The 19803-nt window shown below is 36.9% G+C and overlaps 1 protein-coding gene and 1 gene segment (V, D, J or C); both read right to left on the bottom strand.

The window, feature by feature from the left end:
* The window catches only part of ZBTB20 (zinc finger and BTB domain containing 20), a 546378-nt gene that overhangs the window by 24048 nt on the left and 502527 nt on the right, over positions 1-19803 (bottom strand). For all 10 annotated transcript variants that reach the window (XM_081950746.1, XM_081950743.1, XM_081950745.1 and 7 more), the window contains one exon: positions 5869-5967. In XM_081950746.1, coding sequence (XP_081806872.1) covers positions 5869-5930 — 62 coding nt within the window. In that variant the 5' untranslated portion in view covers positions 5931-5967. The remainder of the gene's footprint in view (positions 1-5868; positions 5968-19803) is intronic.
* Positions 1-19803, bottom strand: part of LOC309390886 (Ig kappa chain V-III region PC 3741/TEPC 111-like) — a 380622-nt gene that overhangs the window by 292015 nt on the left and 68804 nt on the right.

Raw genomic sequence — 19803 nt, 5'->3', positions numbered from 1 at the left:
GATAAAGGCGGGATCAAGCCTCAGAACCACTGTGTTAGGCTGGAAAATACAAAGGTCCTCCCTGACAGAGAGGGCACCTAACTCTGAAATGTGTGGCCAGTATGGGACGACCATGATTACACCCGTCCCTTCCTTCACTATCTTTTCCAACACCCCTGGAATCAGTGGGGAGGGGAACGCGTAAAGCAGACCCAAGAGCCACCTGCTGCGTAGGGCACTGCTCCCCTCCCAGAGTCGGGAACCACGTGAAAAACCTGGGGAGCTGGGCATTTTCCGGAGAAGCAAAGAGGTCTACCACTAGCCGCCCGAATCTCCTGCAGATCTTCTCGAACAGTTCTGGTTCCAGCTGCCACTCTGTCTGGTCCATCGTGGCCCTGCTGAGCCAGTCCGCCACTTGGTTGGCGTCTCTGGATATATGTTCTGCCTTGATGGACAACAGGTGCCTCTCCGCCCAATGGTCCAGGCGCTGAGATTCCACCCAGAGGGCTCTGGAGTGAGTCCCCCTAGCCTGTTTGCATGCGCCTTTGTGGCCACGTTGTCCGTCAGGAGTCGGATGTGTGTTTGCTCTACAAGGGCCTGAAAGTGTCGAAGGGCCAGATGAGCCGCATGCAGCTCCAGCCAGTTTATGTTATGTGTAAGGTCCTGAGGGGACCACTGACCCTGGGACACCTGTGTCCCCAACAATGCCACCCAGCTGTAAAGGCTCGCGTCTGTGGTCAGGGTAAGTCTCTCCGGTTCCCTGAACCTACACCCTCTGGCTAACGCTGGCAAAGTCCACCACCTCAGGGAGAGCCTCACGTGGGGGGGGGGTACTCGAACCTGCAAGGATGAGGCGCTGCGCTTGCTCCTTTGGTACGGGAGCAAGAACCACTTGAGGGTTTTAGCATGGAGCCTCGCTCATGGAACAAGATCTATGCATGAAATCATCTTACCCAACAACTGGTATAAGGTAACTATGGGTACACGCCATTCTCTTTGCACCTGATTGTCCAGTTTTACCAGGCTAGCCTTACTATCCTGGGACAACAAAACCATACCAGAGGATGAATCTATGATCGCTCCCAAATGCAACAGTCTGGTACATGGTCGCATGTGGCTCTTCTGGAAGTTTACTGAGAACCCATACTTCTGCAGGGTCTCCACTGTTAGGTTTAGGTCTTGAAGGGACCTCTCCAGTGACTCCGCCTGGAGGAGGATATCATCTAAATAACAATGAAGCCTGATGGGAACCATTCTGAGATGGGCCGCTAGGGCTGCCAGGACCTTTGAAAAAGTCCTGGGCGCCGAGGCAAGGCCGAAGGGAAGAGCTCTATACTGGCAATGTTCACCAGCATAGGAAAACCTAAGGAACTTCCTGTGCTCAGGGAGGATAGCTGCATGAATGTAAGCCTCCGTCAAGTCAATGGACGTGAGGTAGTCGCCCTCTCTGATATCTTCCAGGATGGAACAAAGGGATGCCATCTTGAACTGTTTGTAAACTAAGTGACGGGTCAACCGTTTAAGGTCAAGACTTGCTCTCCAACCCCCAGAGGACTTTGGAACTACAAAGAGGTTGGAATAAAAACCCCTGGCCTGGTCCTCTTGAGGAACCATCTCCACCACCTGAATCTCCACCAGGTGGTCAATCACCTGGCGCATGAGCTGTCTCTTAAGTGTGCACTTGGAGGAAGTAAATGTACGAAAAAGAATTTTGAGGGACGGATAGGAATTCCACCAATGGGAGCAGTCCAAACCCGCTCATTTATTCCGGTGGAAGGGCATCCATCCCCCCCCGAAAGGGCCGCCTACCCTGGGGTTGGAAGCGTGACCTGGCCCTGTAAGATGACCTATCCTGCCCCCTGTCTGGCGTGGCTGAAAATTCCTAGGCTGATAATGATAGTCTGTGTCAGTACCCCTATAGGGTGCCCTACGTGTATATGGTGTGTACTTGTGTTCCTGCTTCTTAGTTGTGGCAGGCAAAACCTTACATTTGTTCTTATCCTCAATGAGAATTGGGTCCAGAACCTTGCCAAACAGCTTTTTCCCCGCATACGGGCCTGCTGCCAGCTTCCACTTCGCTTTGGCCTCTGTCTGCCAGTTTCAAAGCCACACCATCCGCCTAGCTGAAACAGAGGAAGAGCCCTGGAGGCAAACTTAGCGGCGTTCAAGGTAGTATCTGCCGAAAATTGAGTTGCAGCCATGACCTTGCTGATATCTTGAAGCAGCCTCACATTGTGCACCGAGACACACTCCTGCATTTGTTCAAACCACATCAGCGTGGCAGGATTGAAGAAAGATGCGGAGGAAGCAGCCTTGATTGCCCATGTTGCCGCCAGGAAGGCCTCACGCAATGCCAGTTCAGTCCTCTTATCTTCTGCCTTAAGATTGTCGGCTACATCACTTGCCACCATGGGAGTTGGGGATGCCAGGGCGACCACAGGGGCAACCACCTCCGGAACCTGTAATGTCTGGGAGAAATCAGGACCCTTATTATAGAAGTGTCTGTCATTCCCACCCAGAGTGGGGAAAGTACCTGGCTTGGCCCACTTCTTCTGAATGACATCTAGAAACAGTTTTGGTGCAGGGATTTCCTCTTTCCGCGCTGCGGGTTCCACAAAGAAACATTTTTTCTTATGCGCTGCCTTGGAAGTTGAGGCCTCGACCATTGTCTCCTTCTCCTTCTGTTTGCCATCCTCCATTTCATGGGCTGCGGTGCTTCTGGCTTTAAATAGCAAGGAACGGAACAAATTAGGAGGAAACAAACCGGCAAAGGCCGGAGTATCCGGTGCCAAACCTTCATCATCAGAAAGCTCAATCTCCGTCTGCTCTTCCTCTTCCTGGAGCGAAACCTCACTCCTCAGTGAAGGGGAGACCTCTCTCTGGATCCAGTCTGATCAAGCAACCAGATCCTGGATGTGTCTGCACTTGACCTCCATCAGCTCTGCATCCGCCTGGTCAGAAAGCTGACTCTGGAGGGCTATGTCATGTGCAAAGTCTCAATGAATAAGAGATTGAATGTTAACAGGTAAGTCCTCAAAATTACCAATGTCATGACTAGGCCCAGGCCTGGGTGCCAGTTGGTGCCTATGCCCCGGGTCAGGAACAGGCATAATGCATGTAAGCGGATGGTACTCGCCTTCCTTGTCCTTCACCTCTGAGAGTGGGGTTGAGATCGAACTGGCCCTAGGGGATCCAGAGACCTTGGATGGGGAAGGGGATGGAGAAAGTGGAGCCGCCCTCAGACGAGGGTGTGTGGACCTTACCGAGGGCAAAGGGGCCTTATCTCTGTCTCCCTGCTTGGCCTTCTCCCCATTCCCTGCACCCCCTTGCCTGGAGGGAGCTTGCTTCACCAGTGGAAGAGGATCCCGTGGGGAACCCTTTCTCTTCTTGGAGCTCTTAGAAGGAGCTGCAGAAGGAGCCCCAGAGCTACTTTCACCATGGGAATCAGCCATGGTCTTGTAGCAAATTCTCTGCCCAAGGCTGCACCTGACCAGTTCAGCAACCAACACAGAGACAAAACTCCTGTTGCTGATCTGCGACTGACCTCACTGGAGCCTGCAGTCGCAATGAGACTCGTGGCAGAGAAAAAAGGGAAACAAAATGGCCACCAACCATGTGACTCCCCTGGAGGTTCAACAAAATGGCCTCCGACCATGTTACTCCCCCAGAGGTTCAACAAAATGGCCACAGCCTCATGGCCACTAACAAAATGGTCACCGCCACAAGGACCTTCCCAAAATGGCCACTGTCCAAGGAGCTCTCCCAAAATGGCCGCCCCCAGGGCCCCTTACTCACGAGGGAAAACCAATGGTGCGGGCGAGCAAATGGCTCCGAGATCATCGGTCAGCCGTGCAGCCCTCCGCAATTAACAGCCAGCGCCGATCGCGCCCTCCTGTTGTTCCGGACCATTTGCAGCTACGCAGGAACGCCAGCGTGCCGCACACGTGCTCCTCGCACTCGCAGCCTCGATGTCCGCCCGCTGCAGCCCCTGAGAGCCAGTGGCAACGCAGGGTAACCTCCCTGGCCTGCTCACGAGCCAGTAATCGGAAGCAATTTAAAAGGAGCGCAATGGACTCCAATGGCCGGCCCAGCCGGAACTTGCCTGTGAGGAACCTGGGACCTCCAGCAGGGTCTAGCCCATATAATTAGCTACTCTAGCACAAGCAGGTGGAAGAAAAAACTTGTGAGCCAAGTTCAGACACCTTCCATCCAGTAGCAACATCAATTTAATTAAAAGACATGCCCAAATCTGCCTGGATGGTCTCCTGTAGTGAGCCGATAGGCAGAAAGGGAGGGTAATGAGTTCCCTCCCATATTTGGGCATACCAGGGGTTGTAACACAAATACATACCTATTTCCCTGGCTCAGCTGATAAGGAGGAGAGCCTGTGGCTTAGTGGCTAATACATCTGCCTAATACGTAATACAGCCCAGGTTCAAATCCCAGTAAGGATATGGCTAGCTGATGAGAGCTAAATAGCTTGAAATAGATCTATACTAGTCTCCCTTTATTTATCTATCAGCACAAATACAACACAAATATAAAAAGGCAACATTAAAAATATGGTTTTCTGCCTGGATGGTCTCCTGTAGTGAGCCGATAGACAGAAAGGGGGAGTAGTGAGTTCCCTCCCATATTTGGGCATACCAGGGGTTGTAACACACATACATACATACATACATACATACATACATACATACATACATATTCAACAAACACATCTCTAATATAACCACATTATCAATTCCTAGTTTTATGAACTCCCTACAACAACCTAAATACATATTTTCCTCCACATAGTTTACCTTTTGTATTCATAATTATACCTATACTTTCATTTTCATATATATTCATCAGCTCTACTTTAAAAGACCAGACTACCTTCATTCAGATATCTAACATATATAAATCTATATGTGTTTGTTAAAAGTCAACATTGACTTGACGGTACATTAATTGTTTTCTATATTCTACCAATTATACAGTACACTAACTGCTTCTTTTTAATCTGGGTTGGTAAACAAGGAATGCTGGAGAAAATACATACCTATTTTGTCAGTCAAATTTACAATTATCTTAGCTAATTGTTGGATGAATAATTCAGTGCATAAAATTGCTTGCCATTGTTGATCTGGAACTCTAAAATTTAGTTAATTTTAAGTTGAATTATTTTATCGATTATTGTCTGCCCTAGTTATTGAATTGCTAAAATATGTGCATTAACATACACATAGAAAGACATGGATTCCATTCATGATGTTTTGGAATAATAACACATTAAGATTTGTATGTTATATATGTTGTTTTATTGACTCCAATGATACTATTAGTAAAGTCCTTACGCAGAGGGAAAAGGTCCTCAGACAACCCAATTTTTATTTTCTGAGAATTAGACAATGTTATATGAATGATTGTTTGTTGTTCCTAATCATACAAATGTTTATTAAATTGATGGCCTTTACATTACACCAATTGATCATTAAGCCTGCCTTGTACATGATTTAATATTGGCTTTTCAGCTGACCTGAAATGCCAAAACCCAACTTCACTGAACAGCAGAAATCTAATAAAATGCAAGTGAAACACTATAGCAACTTTGTTTCTATGTTGTTTGGTAATGCTGTGAAAATAAAAGATCAGGCACCACCTGATTTTTATGTGATTTACAATAAATGTTCAATTGGTTGTCATTTTCTTCTAAAACTTTCTTATTCATTTCAGACATTACTCTTGATCACCACTAAGTATCAGTAATATTTTCTATGAAACCCAAAATTATGATCGGATCAAATGACCCAACTTTTGATACATATGCTGGCTTCTAGATTCTTACAAGGTTCTGAGACTTTCTTTTTGTAATATTATGTTGAGTTTACAAAATTAACTTACAGTGGTTTCTGAATATCACTCTTCAGGTAAATCACTCCAAGCTTTGGACTTAGTGCAGACATTCATTGAGGCAGGGAAAGGGGAAAAGTTGTGCCTGCACTGAAAAGAAACAAGATGAAATATGAGGGAATTGTTCATAAATTATCTGGAGAAAAGATGAACAGTTAGCAAAGGATTTCAAATCATTTTGATAGCAAACTGCCAAAGAAATAATATCTTCCAAAATCAGTCTTTCACACTAAGTAATTCAACATGAGCTGATCAATAATGCACTAATGGTTTATTTGGCTATGACAGAACATTAAATTAAGGGATCATAATGGGGAAAAAGCAAATTCAAACCTGGATATTAACTTAATGTTTTTTAATAATTGAGAACACAAAAAAGAATTTTCCTAATACAAGTATGATTTTATATATTGTCACTTAGAATTCTTCTTATTGCCCCCCCTTAAATAAACAAAATAATAAGTTGAGACATTTTCACTGTGATCAAATGCTACAGATAATTAAATTTTAAAAATTAGTTTAAATATTTTTATTAAAAAACAGATAATGCAAAGAACTGTAAGTGTATGAAGAAGTAAGAGAACTTATCAATTAAACATTATTTTATATGTGTGAACTGGATCAGCTCTCTTTAGATCTATTGTCATTCCTGTTATGAAAACAATTATTTATTCTGTATTTTATCCATCCAGTGAAGAAATTTTACATTTGAATATACGGAACTTTGTATTCATTTTTAAAAAATGTATTTGAATGTTCTTTCAATATCGTTTCCAAGTATTGATAATTTCTGTTAAGAACCAAGGAGGCCAAGAAGACTCCAGTAGGAGAATGCCATTTGGCATTTTTTGGTACTTAGGGATGCTATCATTTGTACAGTAGAACTAGAGTGGCTATAGATAGGTGTATTTTCTATGAATACCATTAATTGGTTTCAACTGTCTTTAACATGGCAGTGCCTAATCACTTACAGCATTAATACATAATAATACACAATACTGTCAGAAAAAAACCTCAATTGTTCAGGACTCCCAGTGACACTAAAATACATACACCAACTAAAAATGTAAATAGAAGGCATTTTTGTGAGACATCCATTGTTTTTTTTTCTTCTTCTTTCCCTTCTGGCAGCAAAAGCTAACCTGCCATCAGCTCTTGGAGGAGAACAGGACATAGGTCTACCAAATTAGACAAACTAAAGAACTCATCTTCTTGCACATAAGGAAGGACAGTTGATGAAATTCTACCTATTTTGTTTTAAATTAAAAAGCATTTGTTTTATTCCAGGAAGGAATTTAAAAATAAACGCAGCACATGTTCCCATGTGTTTATTTCAGTGTTAGTTTTTTTTTCCACTTAGGGAAGGCCCTTCATTTTCTTATATAACATCGAGGCCCTTGAAGAGGCAGTTGCAATTGTTTACTTTGGATTACACATGGGGTGGGCTTGCAAAGGAATAAAGCCAGCAAAAACATTAATCAGAAAGGCTGATTAATGGCCTTTCTGCATAACTCCTCATACTAATACTTTGATACTTCTGTTTCCCCTTTCCATAAATTGGATGGTGACCCTTCTTTGCTTATTGGCCTCCTTTTCTGAGCTGCTCATTAATCAGACCCACTTGTATGATATGGTCTGTCATATCATATTACCTACCATGCACATATGCATAAGGTGCATTAGCCCTGAGACCACAGTATATATTGCATGCTGGAAAGTGTCTAAATTTATTTTGTTTCACTGTCCTGCACAAATAAAGTGTAATCAATCTGCACTTAGTTAATTCCCACTGCAGTATTATTACAGTTTACTGATAATATTTATTCTATCTTCATCGTGACTTTTTTCACCTCTGAAATCATTCCTCATCTGGTCTAACTGACTGAGGGAAGTTGGGGGGAAATCAAAATGCTTGTCCTCATTGATGATGAACTAGTGTCATCCTGAGTTTTTGGAATCATGATTCATAGTTTGATAATATGTTGAACCATAATGTAGGTAACTCCTATGAAAAAGATAATTCCATGGTGAAGATAATTTAAAAAGGCACCAAAAATTGCCAAAATTACAATTCTTTAAACAAATTTACAATGCCACATTTGAAATGCTTCTTGTCCACTAATACTGTTTTAGAGACACATTCACAAAGAATAAAATTAAATTACTATTAGATGTGACATTATCCCTAACAAGAAGAGAAACATGCGTCCCAATTTTAACTCCCAGATTCTAGATGTTATTTTCAAAATTAGTTGCATATATATATTTAGTAATAATTTATCAGTACAGTAAAAAGAAAACAGGTCAAGAGTAACAAAGTTAAGCTCAAAAGATATTCTATACCATCTCCAAATTAGTTGAATGAAAAATTAGTTCCTTTTAGCTAAAATTTGGGGGAAATGTTCTTCTATATTTTCTGAACTACGCCATAGTTAATAGATTATGTCTCCAATCAGAAAAACGTATAATATTCAGTAAAAGAAGGACAAGTATTTCTATCATACTATTTATTCATACAAACATCTAGCTTCTGTCTCTTTATTATTTGTTAATTATTGTATTTATTATCTCTCTATTAACTGCAAGTGAACCATTCAAATAGGATATTATGCTGCTATGGTTTGATAAAAGTGGGGAAGTTTCCTAGCAGCATCTACCAAAAGTCTATAAAAAATACTTTCTTCCTGTCTTTCAACATTTTGTTTTATCGAAATCTAGAAACACAACGTGTTTTCATACTAAACTTAAATATCATCTTCTCATCTTTTGTCACAGATATGTGTGCACATCCTGTGTGTATGTGTGTGTGTTTGTATGTACATAGGTTTGATTTCTACAGATCAGGCAAGGACCCGAGATATTTATTCAAAAAGCTCCAAGAAAACTATTGCTTCTCTATGTATAAAATTGATTTTGAAGTACTATGTTCTCTGGCCGAGAAACCTGTAGAACTTTTTATTGTGTATTTTAACTTTCAAAAGCCCTGACAGAAACAGCATCTTTAATAGTGTTAATCTTGGCCAGCACTTGAGAATTCAAATCAATTATAATCTCGATTTATATGTATCTTCTAAATTCTGAACAGAGCCAACGACCTTTTAGTTCTTTGATTAGCATGTTCTTTAAGTTCTATTGCATCCTCAACAGAAAACTACTTTTAATATAAATTGAAAACTGTAGTTGATTGAGACTCTAGCCCACAAAATTCTCTTCTGTGAATTCTGGGAATTGGTGAAGAAATATTGTAATATTAGCAACCTAAGAATTCTCATAATTCAACACTCCAGGATAAAAAGAATGTACCATTTTTAAAAGTACTATTCACCCTCTGAGCAATTTCAGGATGTTCATTGGTACAAGTCTCTGCAGAGTTAGATGCTGTCAGATCAAATTCTGGTGAATACATGGATCTTACCAACTTATCTTTTTAGTAAACTGTAGTTCGTTAAAGAGAAGTCCTGTAATATTTTTGATACCACCAGTCCACCTTATCTTTTTTCTCTTCTGCTTTCCTTAGACAGAGAACACACACAGACACACAGACACACACACACACACCATGGAATGTGAAAATATATAATCACATGCCTGAAGAAAAGGACTTTCTGCTTTCTGATCATCATCTCAAAGGAGCAGTCCGTCCTTTCTCTGTTGTTGTTGCCCAGGACTGATTGATTGGATCTTGTAGTTCATGGTATTTCTAATAACCATCTCCAGATTCAAAGTTCAAAGGAGTTTTATTTTCTCATTCTCTGTGTCCAGCTTTCAAAAATTTACATTACCACTGGGAAAGCTACTGTGTTAACTATTCTGATTTTTGTTGCCATAGAAATATCCTTACCCTTCATAATCTTATCTACGATTTTCATTTTCTTCCTCCCTAGGATTAATCTCCTTCTTAATTCTTCAGCACAGTTTATATCTTTATCTATTCTTACTTCCAAGAAAATAATACTATGCTCTATTTTCACTACTTTGTTGTCAACTGTAAGGTCACAACATACTAATTATCATTTTTTTCTATGTACCTAATATTTAATGTTAAATCAGAGGTTTTTTTCGCTTTCTATCTTTGTTTTATTACCTTTCTTATCCTAAATAACCATGTTTCTCAATTCTTCACTACAAAGGTTCTACAGGGAAATAATTAAGCATTCTGACACACTATTTAGTCCTAATACATTTTATATAGTGGCATGATCTAAAAGATCAAAATATTGCTGCTAAATAATAAATAAATAAAATAAATGATAAAGGAACACCCTCCTTATATTCTCTTGCTCTGACCATTACCTATCTTATGCTAGTTATTTGATTTCATGTCCTTTGGACTTTTGGGAAATTTTTCTGTTAATCTGACATCTTTTGCATGCTATATGTAAGATCCATAAGCAAAACTTTCCCTGTATGGGAAATTACCAATATTTGGTAAACTTCTAATTTTTAACCTCTCTTATTTGATATGGAATCATAGAATCATAAAGTTAGAAGGACCTTAGAGCTCTTCTAGTCCACTTCCCCATTCAGGCAGGAATTACTGTCCGATATTTTTCTGAAAATCTCCAGTGACAGTGCACCTAAACTTCTGGAATAGGGTTTTTCCACTGCTTAATACTTCTCACAGAATGAAAAATTTTGCTTATTTGTTGGGTGGAATATGCTGACTCTGTAAACCACTTGAGAGGACTTTAAAGAACTATAAAGCGGTATATGTCTAAATGCTATTGCTATTATTTACAAGTTTGAATATTTCTCTATAAAGCTTTCGTCCATTGGTTTTTGCTTTACCCTTGGCTCCTATTGAGAATAAACTCATACTCTCTGTCTGAATGTCCTTCAAGTATTATCGGAAGACATCTACAGTATCATGTGGGCTAAGGGTAAACATAGCTCACTCCTTTAACTGCTTCTTGTAGAATTTAGCCCCTAAGTTTCTTATCACCCTTGTTGCTCTTCTCTGACTCTTTCCATTTCTTTAGTTACCTTTTTGTATTTTGCCAACCAAACTGGATAAAGGTGTGGTTTGGCCAGTGCAGCATACCACAATATTATCAATGTTTGTGATACTATAACTATACTGATGCAGGTGAACATTGCACTCTTGTCTACTAACCAAAGACTTTTGTTGACTAAATCAATAAGTTTTGGCTGGCATAATCTGATTTAAAAAATCAGAGTTGTTACAGAAGATTGAAGATAAATATATTTAAATTACATTGAAGTAGATTCAGTTGGCCATCATGAAAAATGTAAACAATGAAACAGGACTAGTATGATAAACTCTTTGATGCAGATTTCAAATAGATACTACATAATTATCGTTGGAGCAAGCTGCAATGCTAATTCCTGAAGTGCACAACAGATTAGACTACATGGTTTCCAAGATCCCTTGTAATTCATACATTCCTTAATTCACATAATTCTTCATGTTTTATTTCACACAGATTAAGCAACCTGAACAGTTTGTTCCTTACATGAATTTTACATTTAGATGTATGTCCTCCAAGTCAACCTTACTGGAACATAATGTTTATCCTTTCAAGTTTAACTAGTATATTTTACATCAATAATTCATGACTTGCTGTTTCACAATCTGCATCTGGAAATGTTCTGGTTGTATGGATTGTACTTTTCCTTTTTTTAAATTTTGTATTATGTAATATATTTAATTTTGATGTGTGCATTTGGTGATGTCCATTTGAAGAATTTTGAGTTTACATTGCAGGAAACAGAAATAGATTTTTATTTACTATTGTTTTATATTATTTTGATATATTATTATAATATATTTTATAGCTATGAACTATAAACCTGTAAATTAGTCTGAGAAATTCCAGCATAAAAATAAAGTATATTAATATATTTAATATAAGATAATATATTATCAACAGTTATTGTCAGTTTTGATGATTAGTTTATTACCATAATTAAAAAAATATGAATCACAAAACTTCCACAAAGCTATGATCTACGTATTAAAAGTGAATACATTTCAATTTTAGTATCATGGACCCAATAATATTTTAGACACATCTGAAATTGTTGATACCAGAAATTAAGTACACTAAAAGATAATGAATTAAGTAGAACTTTGAGCCATTTTACACAAACATTTGAATTGTTAACAAATGACAAACAATGGAAAATTTCCAATTAGATGTGTTTGAAATGGATGTAAAAAACTAGAGAAAGAGCAATTAAAATTTTCTTATGTAATATATAGAGGAGGAAGAACCGATAGCATTAATTTTATTTGTATATTTCAGTTTAATTTTAGTTGTACATTTTTAATTGCTACACGAACTTTTAGCTCTATATCTAGTATAGAGAATTAGAGGACCAATCTATGCCTGGAGCAAGGCAGATAAATTCAAAGGTATTTCAAGCAGGAAAATGCTGGGATTATGAATCCACAGATAAAGTAGTGAAGCAGAATCAAAGGCTATAAACAAAAATGAAAATCCAATAGTGTAAGATGCATATATCACTATATTAGAGGGAAAAACAATTAAATTTAAATGGTGAATTTGGACCATTGAGATCTGGGCACAGTGAAATAATCAGAAAAAAATGTTCTTCCTTCTCAAAATAAATTTGAGTAATAATAAAGTAAATTATTATTTAATATAAAAATGGTCAAAATATTTGAAAGAAATCGAAAAGATTAATTCTATGGTACCTTTGACTAAGTAGTTAAATGGCAGATTGTAGTTTACTCCTAAACTGCATCGTAAATGGATCTGTTTTATTACTGAAGAGATTGGGATTACAAACTTTTTTAATTGAATGAAACACTATCTTCACCAAAAGCTGCTATTACTAGAAAGAAGATTGCTGCTACCTGAAATCACCAAAGATTATGAAAATTAGTAAAAATTGGCAGTCACAATAATGTATCCATCCATTCCATTGCTTTGGCTAGTTATGACAAATGAGTTTTAAGAACATCCCATTGCCAAGAAACTGTCAAAATATTGGTGATTTTTCCAAATCTGTTCAAAATTGCAGAGATGTCAAGTCTGAGATGAGGACATTATTTTCAAGAAGCACAAAACAACAACAAAAACAACACTGGAAGAGAATGGCTAGCCTATTTGCTGATAATACTTTACTAATATTTTACCTAAACCAAAATTTCTTTGGGTTAATCTCTCTTGACCAAATTCATTTTAGGGCCAAAACATCTTTTTTTGTTTTGTTTTGGTCCACTTCTACCCTTACCTGCATATTAACACTAATGGCAGAACTTGAGACTATCTCAATTTAGTGGGACTGCTTTTTAAATAAAAAGAATAGACATTGTATTTTGCACACACATCAAATTATCTTATTTATCATTATAAACTTGTTTTATCTAAAATGCTATTACTTGGCTTCCTATTTTCTGTTCCAATCCCTTTCATTATCTGGATAGTGACTGTTGCGTTCTCTAGATAGTGATATTTTGGTCTTGAGATTTGGTCCTAACTGCCCTTCCATTTGTTATTTGATTCATTTTCAATTTTTGGGAAGGTATTGCTCCTTTCTGTATGAATTGTTAAAAGTGATGTAGAACCTCTGGCGAAAACTAAATCAGCATAAGACTAGACTAATATATCTATCTGTGTGTTTGTTTGTAAATGCACCTGTTGCAGAATCTAAAGTGGATTCTAATCTAGCTGAATTGTGTCTGAATCTACTGCCAAGTAAAGACAAGAGCTAAATAAGGGGTTAAATGCTTCAAGAGCTGTGATTTATTGCTATTGTGTACCTTCCTGTGTTGGGAGAAAATGTAGTGAACAAATATGAGCTGCATTGTTGGGTTTATCCTATGGGGAGAAGCGAACCATTTAGACAAGCTCATAAGCAATCCAGGAATTACAGATAAGTAATATTTATTGATTACAGTAGGGATTCGTAGTCAAAGAATGTCAGCAACTTCTGGGATTTAACAACAAGCTTTCTCTCTTTAAACATAAATAATGTTAAAAACTCTTTTATGGTTTTTCTTCCTTCCAGCCATTTGTAAAATTATTTGTCCCCTCTTTTGGATGGGTAGACTCTCTTTTGCCTTTGTAACCATTAAATCTGTTATCATTTTTTTTAACTGCCTTGTGTAGAAACCAATTCCCACATGCACAAAATGCAGCTTGTGCCCATTCTGTCACCTTGCATCTTCCTCGTTCAGGAAAAAAAAATGATGGACAACCACTGTGTGCAAAAGAGACAAAGCTCTCGTTTTCCTTCTGAAGTCTGGGTCCAGCACCCAGATTAGATTAAATTCACTGCTCTTGGTTAAAAGGAGTGTCTGACATCCTACCTGAAACATATCTACTTGTGGAATAACAGAGTTATCACTTTTCCCCCTACAATATAGATGTTATCTTCCTCAAAGAAATGTAACTAACCTTTTATTATTATAATTCTGAGCCTGATGTGCTTAATTTGGGATTTAATTATCAGCATTTCTTTTAGTTCTTTTTGACGCACAGAGGCATTTTCCAAAAGCTGAGTCAAATTATTAATATAACTATTAGTCACTTCTATAAAATCTTGTCTATGCACTAAATTATCCTTTGTTCTCAATTTTATTCCCTGAATATTTTAGATTTGAAAAAGAAATATCCACTGTGTTTTTATTTATTTACTTAGGATCTAATAAAATATTGCAATAAATTTCACTTTTACTATAAGGCAGTATTAGGAACTATGTAGAATAATTTACTTCTATATTATTTTAATTGGACATAAATTATTTAGTAAGTAATGTCAAACAGCCTTATTAGAAATAAGTATATTAAATGTATCTTTAGCTTATAGGATAGAGGAAGGGCCATTTTCAACTAAGGATCACTTTTTCTCAGACCTAATCTACTGAGATCCCTAAAGCGTAAGGAAGATTACCTTGAATCATTACTGTGATACGCCTCTGTTGCCAGGATGGCAAGGGCTAAAACATTTTAAAATTCTGGAGTGTCCAGATAATATTTGGAAGTGGTTTGAATAGACATCTTCCTAATTCCCTGAACTGTATGAATAGTAGAAGAAGCACCATGCAATCAAAATTTCAAAATTTGATTACTATATTCAGTCTCAAAAGCACTAATTTTAACTTTCCTGTGGAGTTGCTTTCTTGGTCTGATCTGTCTAAATAGGAAAGAATGGAAGAACTGCTATTACTTTTGGTTTCATTTTTCAGCATCAACACAAATTAAGAAAATAGTGCTAATGCTGTTTATTGCTACTTCCTTCTGTGCAACAAAAGAAGGCCTGGGAAGCTGACTTCTGCAGACACAATTTCTTCAACAGAAAGTCAGTCGTAGATGTCTCATGCTAGCGAATAAAACCTAGAATTAGAAATAAACACCAGTTCTCAATCACAAGAATATTATACATGAAATGTATCAGCAGAATGGCTGTTTTCAGCCAAACTGATCCCTCCTGACTTTTATTTTATTTGGAATTGGTTACTGTTACAAGTAGTTTGAATAAGTCTTTGTAAAAAAACTGAGTTTCGTTTATATTCAGTTACCCACTGGTAACTGAATATCTACTAATACCAAGATATTTCCAGTTGCAAAATGTTTCTGCCTGCCTGGTAGTTTTTTTTTTTCTACATGTAATAGAAAATATTCTAAGATGAACATATTTAAAGGATATTTCTGCAATTTTCCTATTTAAAATTTAATGCTATCTCAAATTTCTTGTTAATTATGGCATAAAATGTAATAGAGTACTCAAACTTTAAAACAGACATATTAGATTGGACAATTTCCATTACAATGTGCAAAGGCTTTGAAAACTGGGGTTTTCTTGGTGCCCTCTTGGTTATTTTTTTGCAGACATTTCATTACCAAACCAGATAATATCATCAGTGCTGGTAGAGAATGGGGTTTGCTCTCATTTTCTATATAATGACAGTCTTAGAATGTTGGAGGTTCTTTGACTGGGCTGTTGTTTGCTATTAGCTTGTGTGTCTGAGTTAGTAGTTTCTTGAATGGGGTATTGTTTGCTTCTTATCTGAGAGTGGGTTGTTACTTTGGTAGTAGAGCACTTGGTTGGTGTGGTTGGGAAAAACAAAATAATCATATTTATGGAAATATGCTTATATTACTGAAATACAAATACAGATAGAAGTTAACTAAATGTATTTACAATTATAGTCTAAGCTAACATTATATAAACATACACATACATACATACATACATACACACACACACACACACACACACATACATACATATATATATATGGATTTTCCTTTCAATAGACATGGGTAAATGTAGTTTGGACTCTTAACATACTGCAGAATATGTGAGAATATGACTGTTCAAACTTTTTAAGAATTATACACTAATAACAAGCACATTCTTTTTCCATACCTCTGAAGGATTATTGCCACATAGTACAGTATTCTATTAGTTATTTTAAGATAGCCTCGCAAAATGGGAATATTAGAAAAGTGTACCCTCACACTATTAAAGAATATCAGGCACAAGAAATCAGGAACCAGGTTGTTCAAATGAATACAAATTTAACCCATGCTAGCTCTCTACAAGAATCTGAACTACTAACATTCACGGCGAATTGGCAGTAGATAAAATCAATGGAATTAAAGAACACCTGGACTTAGATCTCTTGTGAGCATGAAGGGACTCCAAACTGATGATGCCCTTGATCCCTTCCTTGGGCTCAGCCTGGTCATCTCCTACAATCTCTATCATGGTCTAAACACATATGCTCAAATCTGAAGAAATTCTACAGAATTCTACAGCTTCCTTGGTTGTAGCTCTTTAATTAACTATAAAAGATAGTTACATGATGGGATGTATTTCAATCTCATTAGAGTATACACAAAAAAGTCTTTAATTAAACCTTAACTTACACTTTTCTATTTCTTACTTTGTGATTTCTGCAAACAGATTTGAAAGCTATATAGACAAAGAAATTGGATGGAAAAAAATGCAAAACACAATTGAACTGTCCTCAAACATACAGGAAAAATTGGAGCATCAGGAAATTGGAACTTGTAACTAACAGTGCTTTACCATATGGTGTCGAGAACATATTCTACTTGAGAGTTTCATAAGTCATCAAAATAAGTACACAACTTCCTGTACTATGCTTTGTTTACTTGAAATGACATACTGCAAAGTTACCCAGATAAATATGCATAAATGTTTTATTCTAGATGATAATATTATCTTACCACAATTTCTATTACCAGATCCTTAACTTGAAAGAACGTGATACAAAATATGTCTAATAATACTGGATCATAAATGAAGGGAAATTTACGTGTCCCCAGGATAATGTTATAATTGAAACTGAATTATTTGAAATTAGTTTCCACTTGCTCCCAGGTATCTGATTCAGTATTGCCAAATCCAATCTGGATCAGTCCCTGGGACCAGAGGTATAGTCTTCTGAACTTTTGGACTTGTGCTGGAGTTCATCTCCAGGGAACTTCTCTCTCACCAAATACTACACACAGAATAGCCCGAAGGATATATTCTGGTGAGAGAGAAGTTCTCTCTCTCTCTCTCTCTCTCTCTCTCTCTCTCTCTCTCTCTCTCTCTCTCTCTCTCTCTCTCTCTCTGAGAATGGGCTCCAGCTTGACAGGATTCTTCAATACTGGATCACATACCTGGGAAATTAATTTCAAACAGTTCAGTTTCAATTATAACATTATAACATTTTTCAGACACCAAATATAAAAGACAGTTAAAACAATATGGCTTGTATATCTTGCAAAAGAATTCTTAATTCTTAAGGCCTCTGAGCTGGCCGGAGCTGACAGAAACATTATAGTTGTAATTGTTATGAATAATTTAGTTTGGGGTTATGTATGATCCATAGACTGAAACAGAAGAGGACTAATCGAGTTAATACTAACGTCTTTAAGAAAATATTTTAAAAATTATCCAATCATGTTTACTTGTCTGACTCTTAATTCATAAGATCAGATTAAAACCAAATAATAAAATACAATGGGATACAAGTAGGTGGAATATCAGTATCAAGGCACTGAGATTTGGACAACAGAATATTGCCATGCAAGGTTGTCTCCAAATGGGAGGTCATATTTTGCGAGAAATAATGTAGGTATGCTTGGAATACAATGGTTGCACTTGTACTATTCTTACTTTTAAGAGAATTCTGAGTCATGGTCTGATTTCAGAATGTTTGATTGGCTGGCTGTTGTTGCTTAAATCAAACTGTCAAAAATCAAACGATGACTCAGAAATATATGAACAAACAACATCTGCATCTCATAAAAAGGTATTTAAAGACCTGTGTGCTGACAGACAAGCACAATTCAAAACGCACTGACGATGTCTCGTCAAATGGTGATGAAACGTTTGCAACTAAATTGCCAAGTTTGGAGCTCAAACCAACAGTGCAACTACCAACGCGAGCTACTAATATTCAAACACATTTCAACTGCTTATCTAACTTGCCAAAACATTATCCAAAAACTTTATTCAATCAAAATCATGAGTGTAACAGAGGTCAAGTCTGGGGACAATATTGTCATATATGAGACTGGAATCTAAGAGATAAATATGAAAGACAATTAATTAAACAATAAATGGTAACAAACAACAAAAATAGATGTACAGTATCTATTTGTGATTTCAGTCTTTAAAAATAAGAAAAAACAGAAGTATACATTAGAGCTGAATGAAGATTTTCTGGGGTGTAATTGATGAATATATGCAAGGAAATGAAGAGTTTTAGCCTCTGAAAATCTCTTTGGATAGTGAAATGGGTGGCATATAAAGTTAATAAATAAAAAATAAAACTATGAAAGGGCAACAGATATATATCTGTGTTGCAACCCCTGGTATGCCCAAATATGGCTAGCTGATGAGAGCTAAATAGCTTGAAATAGATCTAGACTAGGCTGTTGTTTTAGGCTTAAAAAAAGCCTAAAACAACAGCCTGAAGATGGCAAGTGAGATCTTGCTGAAACGTTGCCAAGACAATCTCAATCTTACACGGGAAAAGACCTGAATACAACAAAACCAGCATACCTATACCCGTGAAAATCTACGAAAACACACACACACACACACACACACACACACACACATATATGAAGGTATGAATTAGGTATCACATACATTTTGCATATAAAGGTAGGAATTCATAGGTTGGCGATAGTTGCATGTTATGTTTTAATGAACAGTGAGAGTGAAAGAAATACAGATACATTGTCTGAAAAAATATGCAATGTTTTGAAAGAATTTGATCCATGAGGGAAAAAAAGTATTTCATGACATGACATGAATATATTGTTAGTTCTGAGATGAGAGAATACTGAAAAACTAAATTTGAGAAAAATGAGCACAGAATAAAGAAAGAATAAAACTAGGAAAAGAAGAACAGTTTTACATTTTCAATTAATGATATTATTCATTGCATAAACAATTGTAAATAAGAGAAAACAAATCTTGGAATGTCCTTAATTAAGGTATAATTCTAGTTCAATGTAGGTTTTGTTACAATTGTTACAATCTGATGTTAGTCCATTCTACTTTGAAGTACATTTGCAGAGATGGGAAAGAGTATACTCGAATAGGGCAGAAATTCTCATCTATGCTGGATAAAACTCTCAGATAATTTAATATTCTAATATAAAATAGTAAATATAAAAAGAGCAAATCATTTAAGCTGAGTTTTTACTTTTTACTTTACTTATCTTAATTCATATCAATGTTTATTTAACACTATATAATTATATAGTGTTATATAGTTTGTATAACACTATATAATTAATATAATATAATATAATATGGTACTGTAAACCGCCGATTCTCTTGCTTTAGACATTCCTCTTTTTTCATACTGAACAATATTATGCAAAGAACAGAAAAGGAGTAATAAGTAGTAAGCAAAAAAAAAACTGAAGGCAGAAAGGTTAATTTAATTAAGCAATAGTT

This window comes from Natrix helvetica (genome assembly GCF_964273705.1).
Source record: "Natrix helvetica genome assembly, chromosome: 4".
NCBI classification, from domain to species: domain Eukaryota; kingdom Metazoa; phylum Chordata; class Lepidosauria; order Squamata; family Natricidae; genus Natrix; species Natrix helvetica.
The sequence above is the reverse complement of the archived record's forward strand: the minus strand, read 5'-3'. Positions and strand labels throughout refer to the sequence as shown.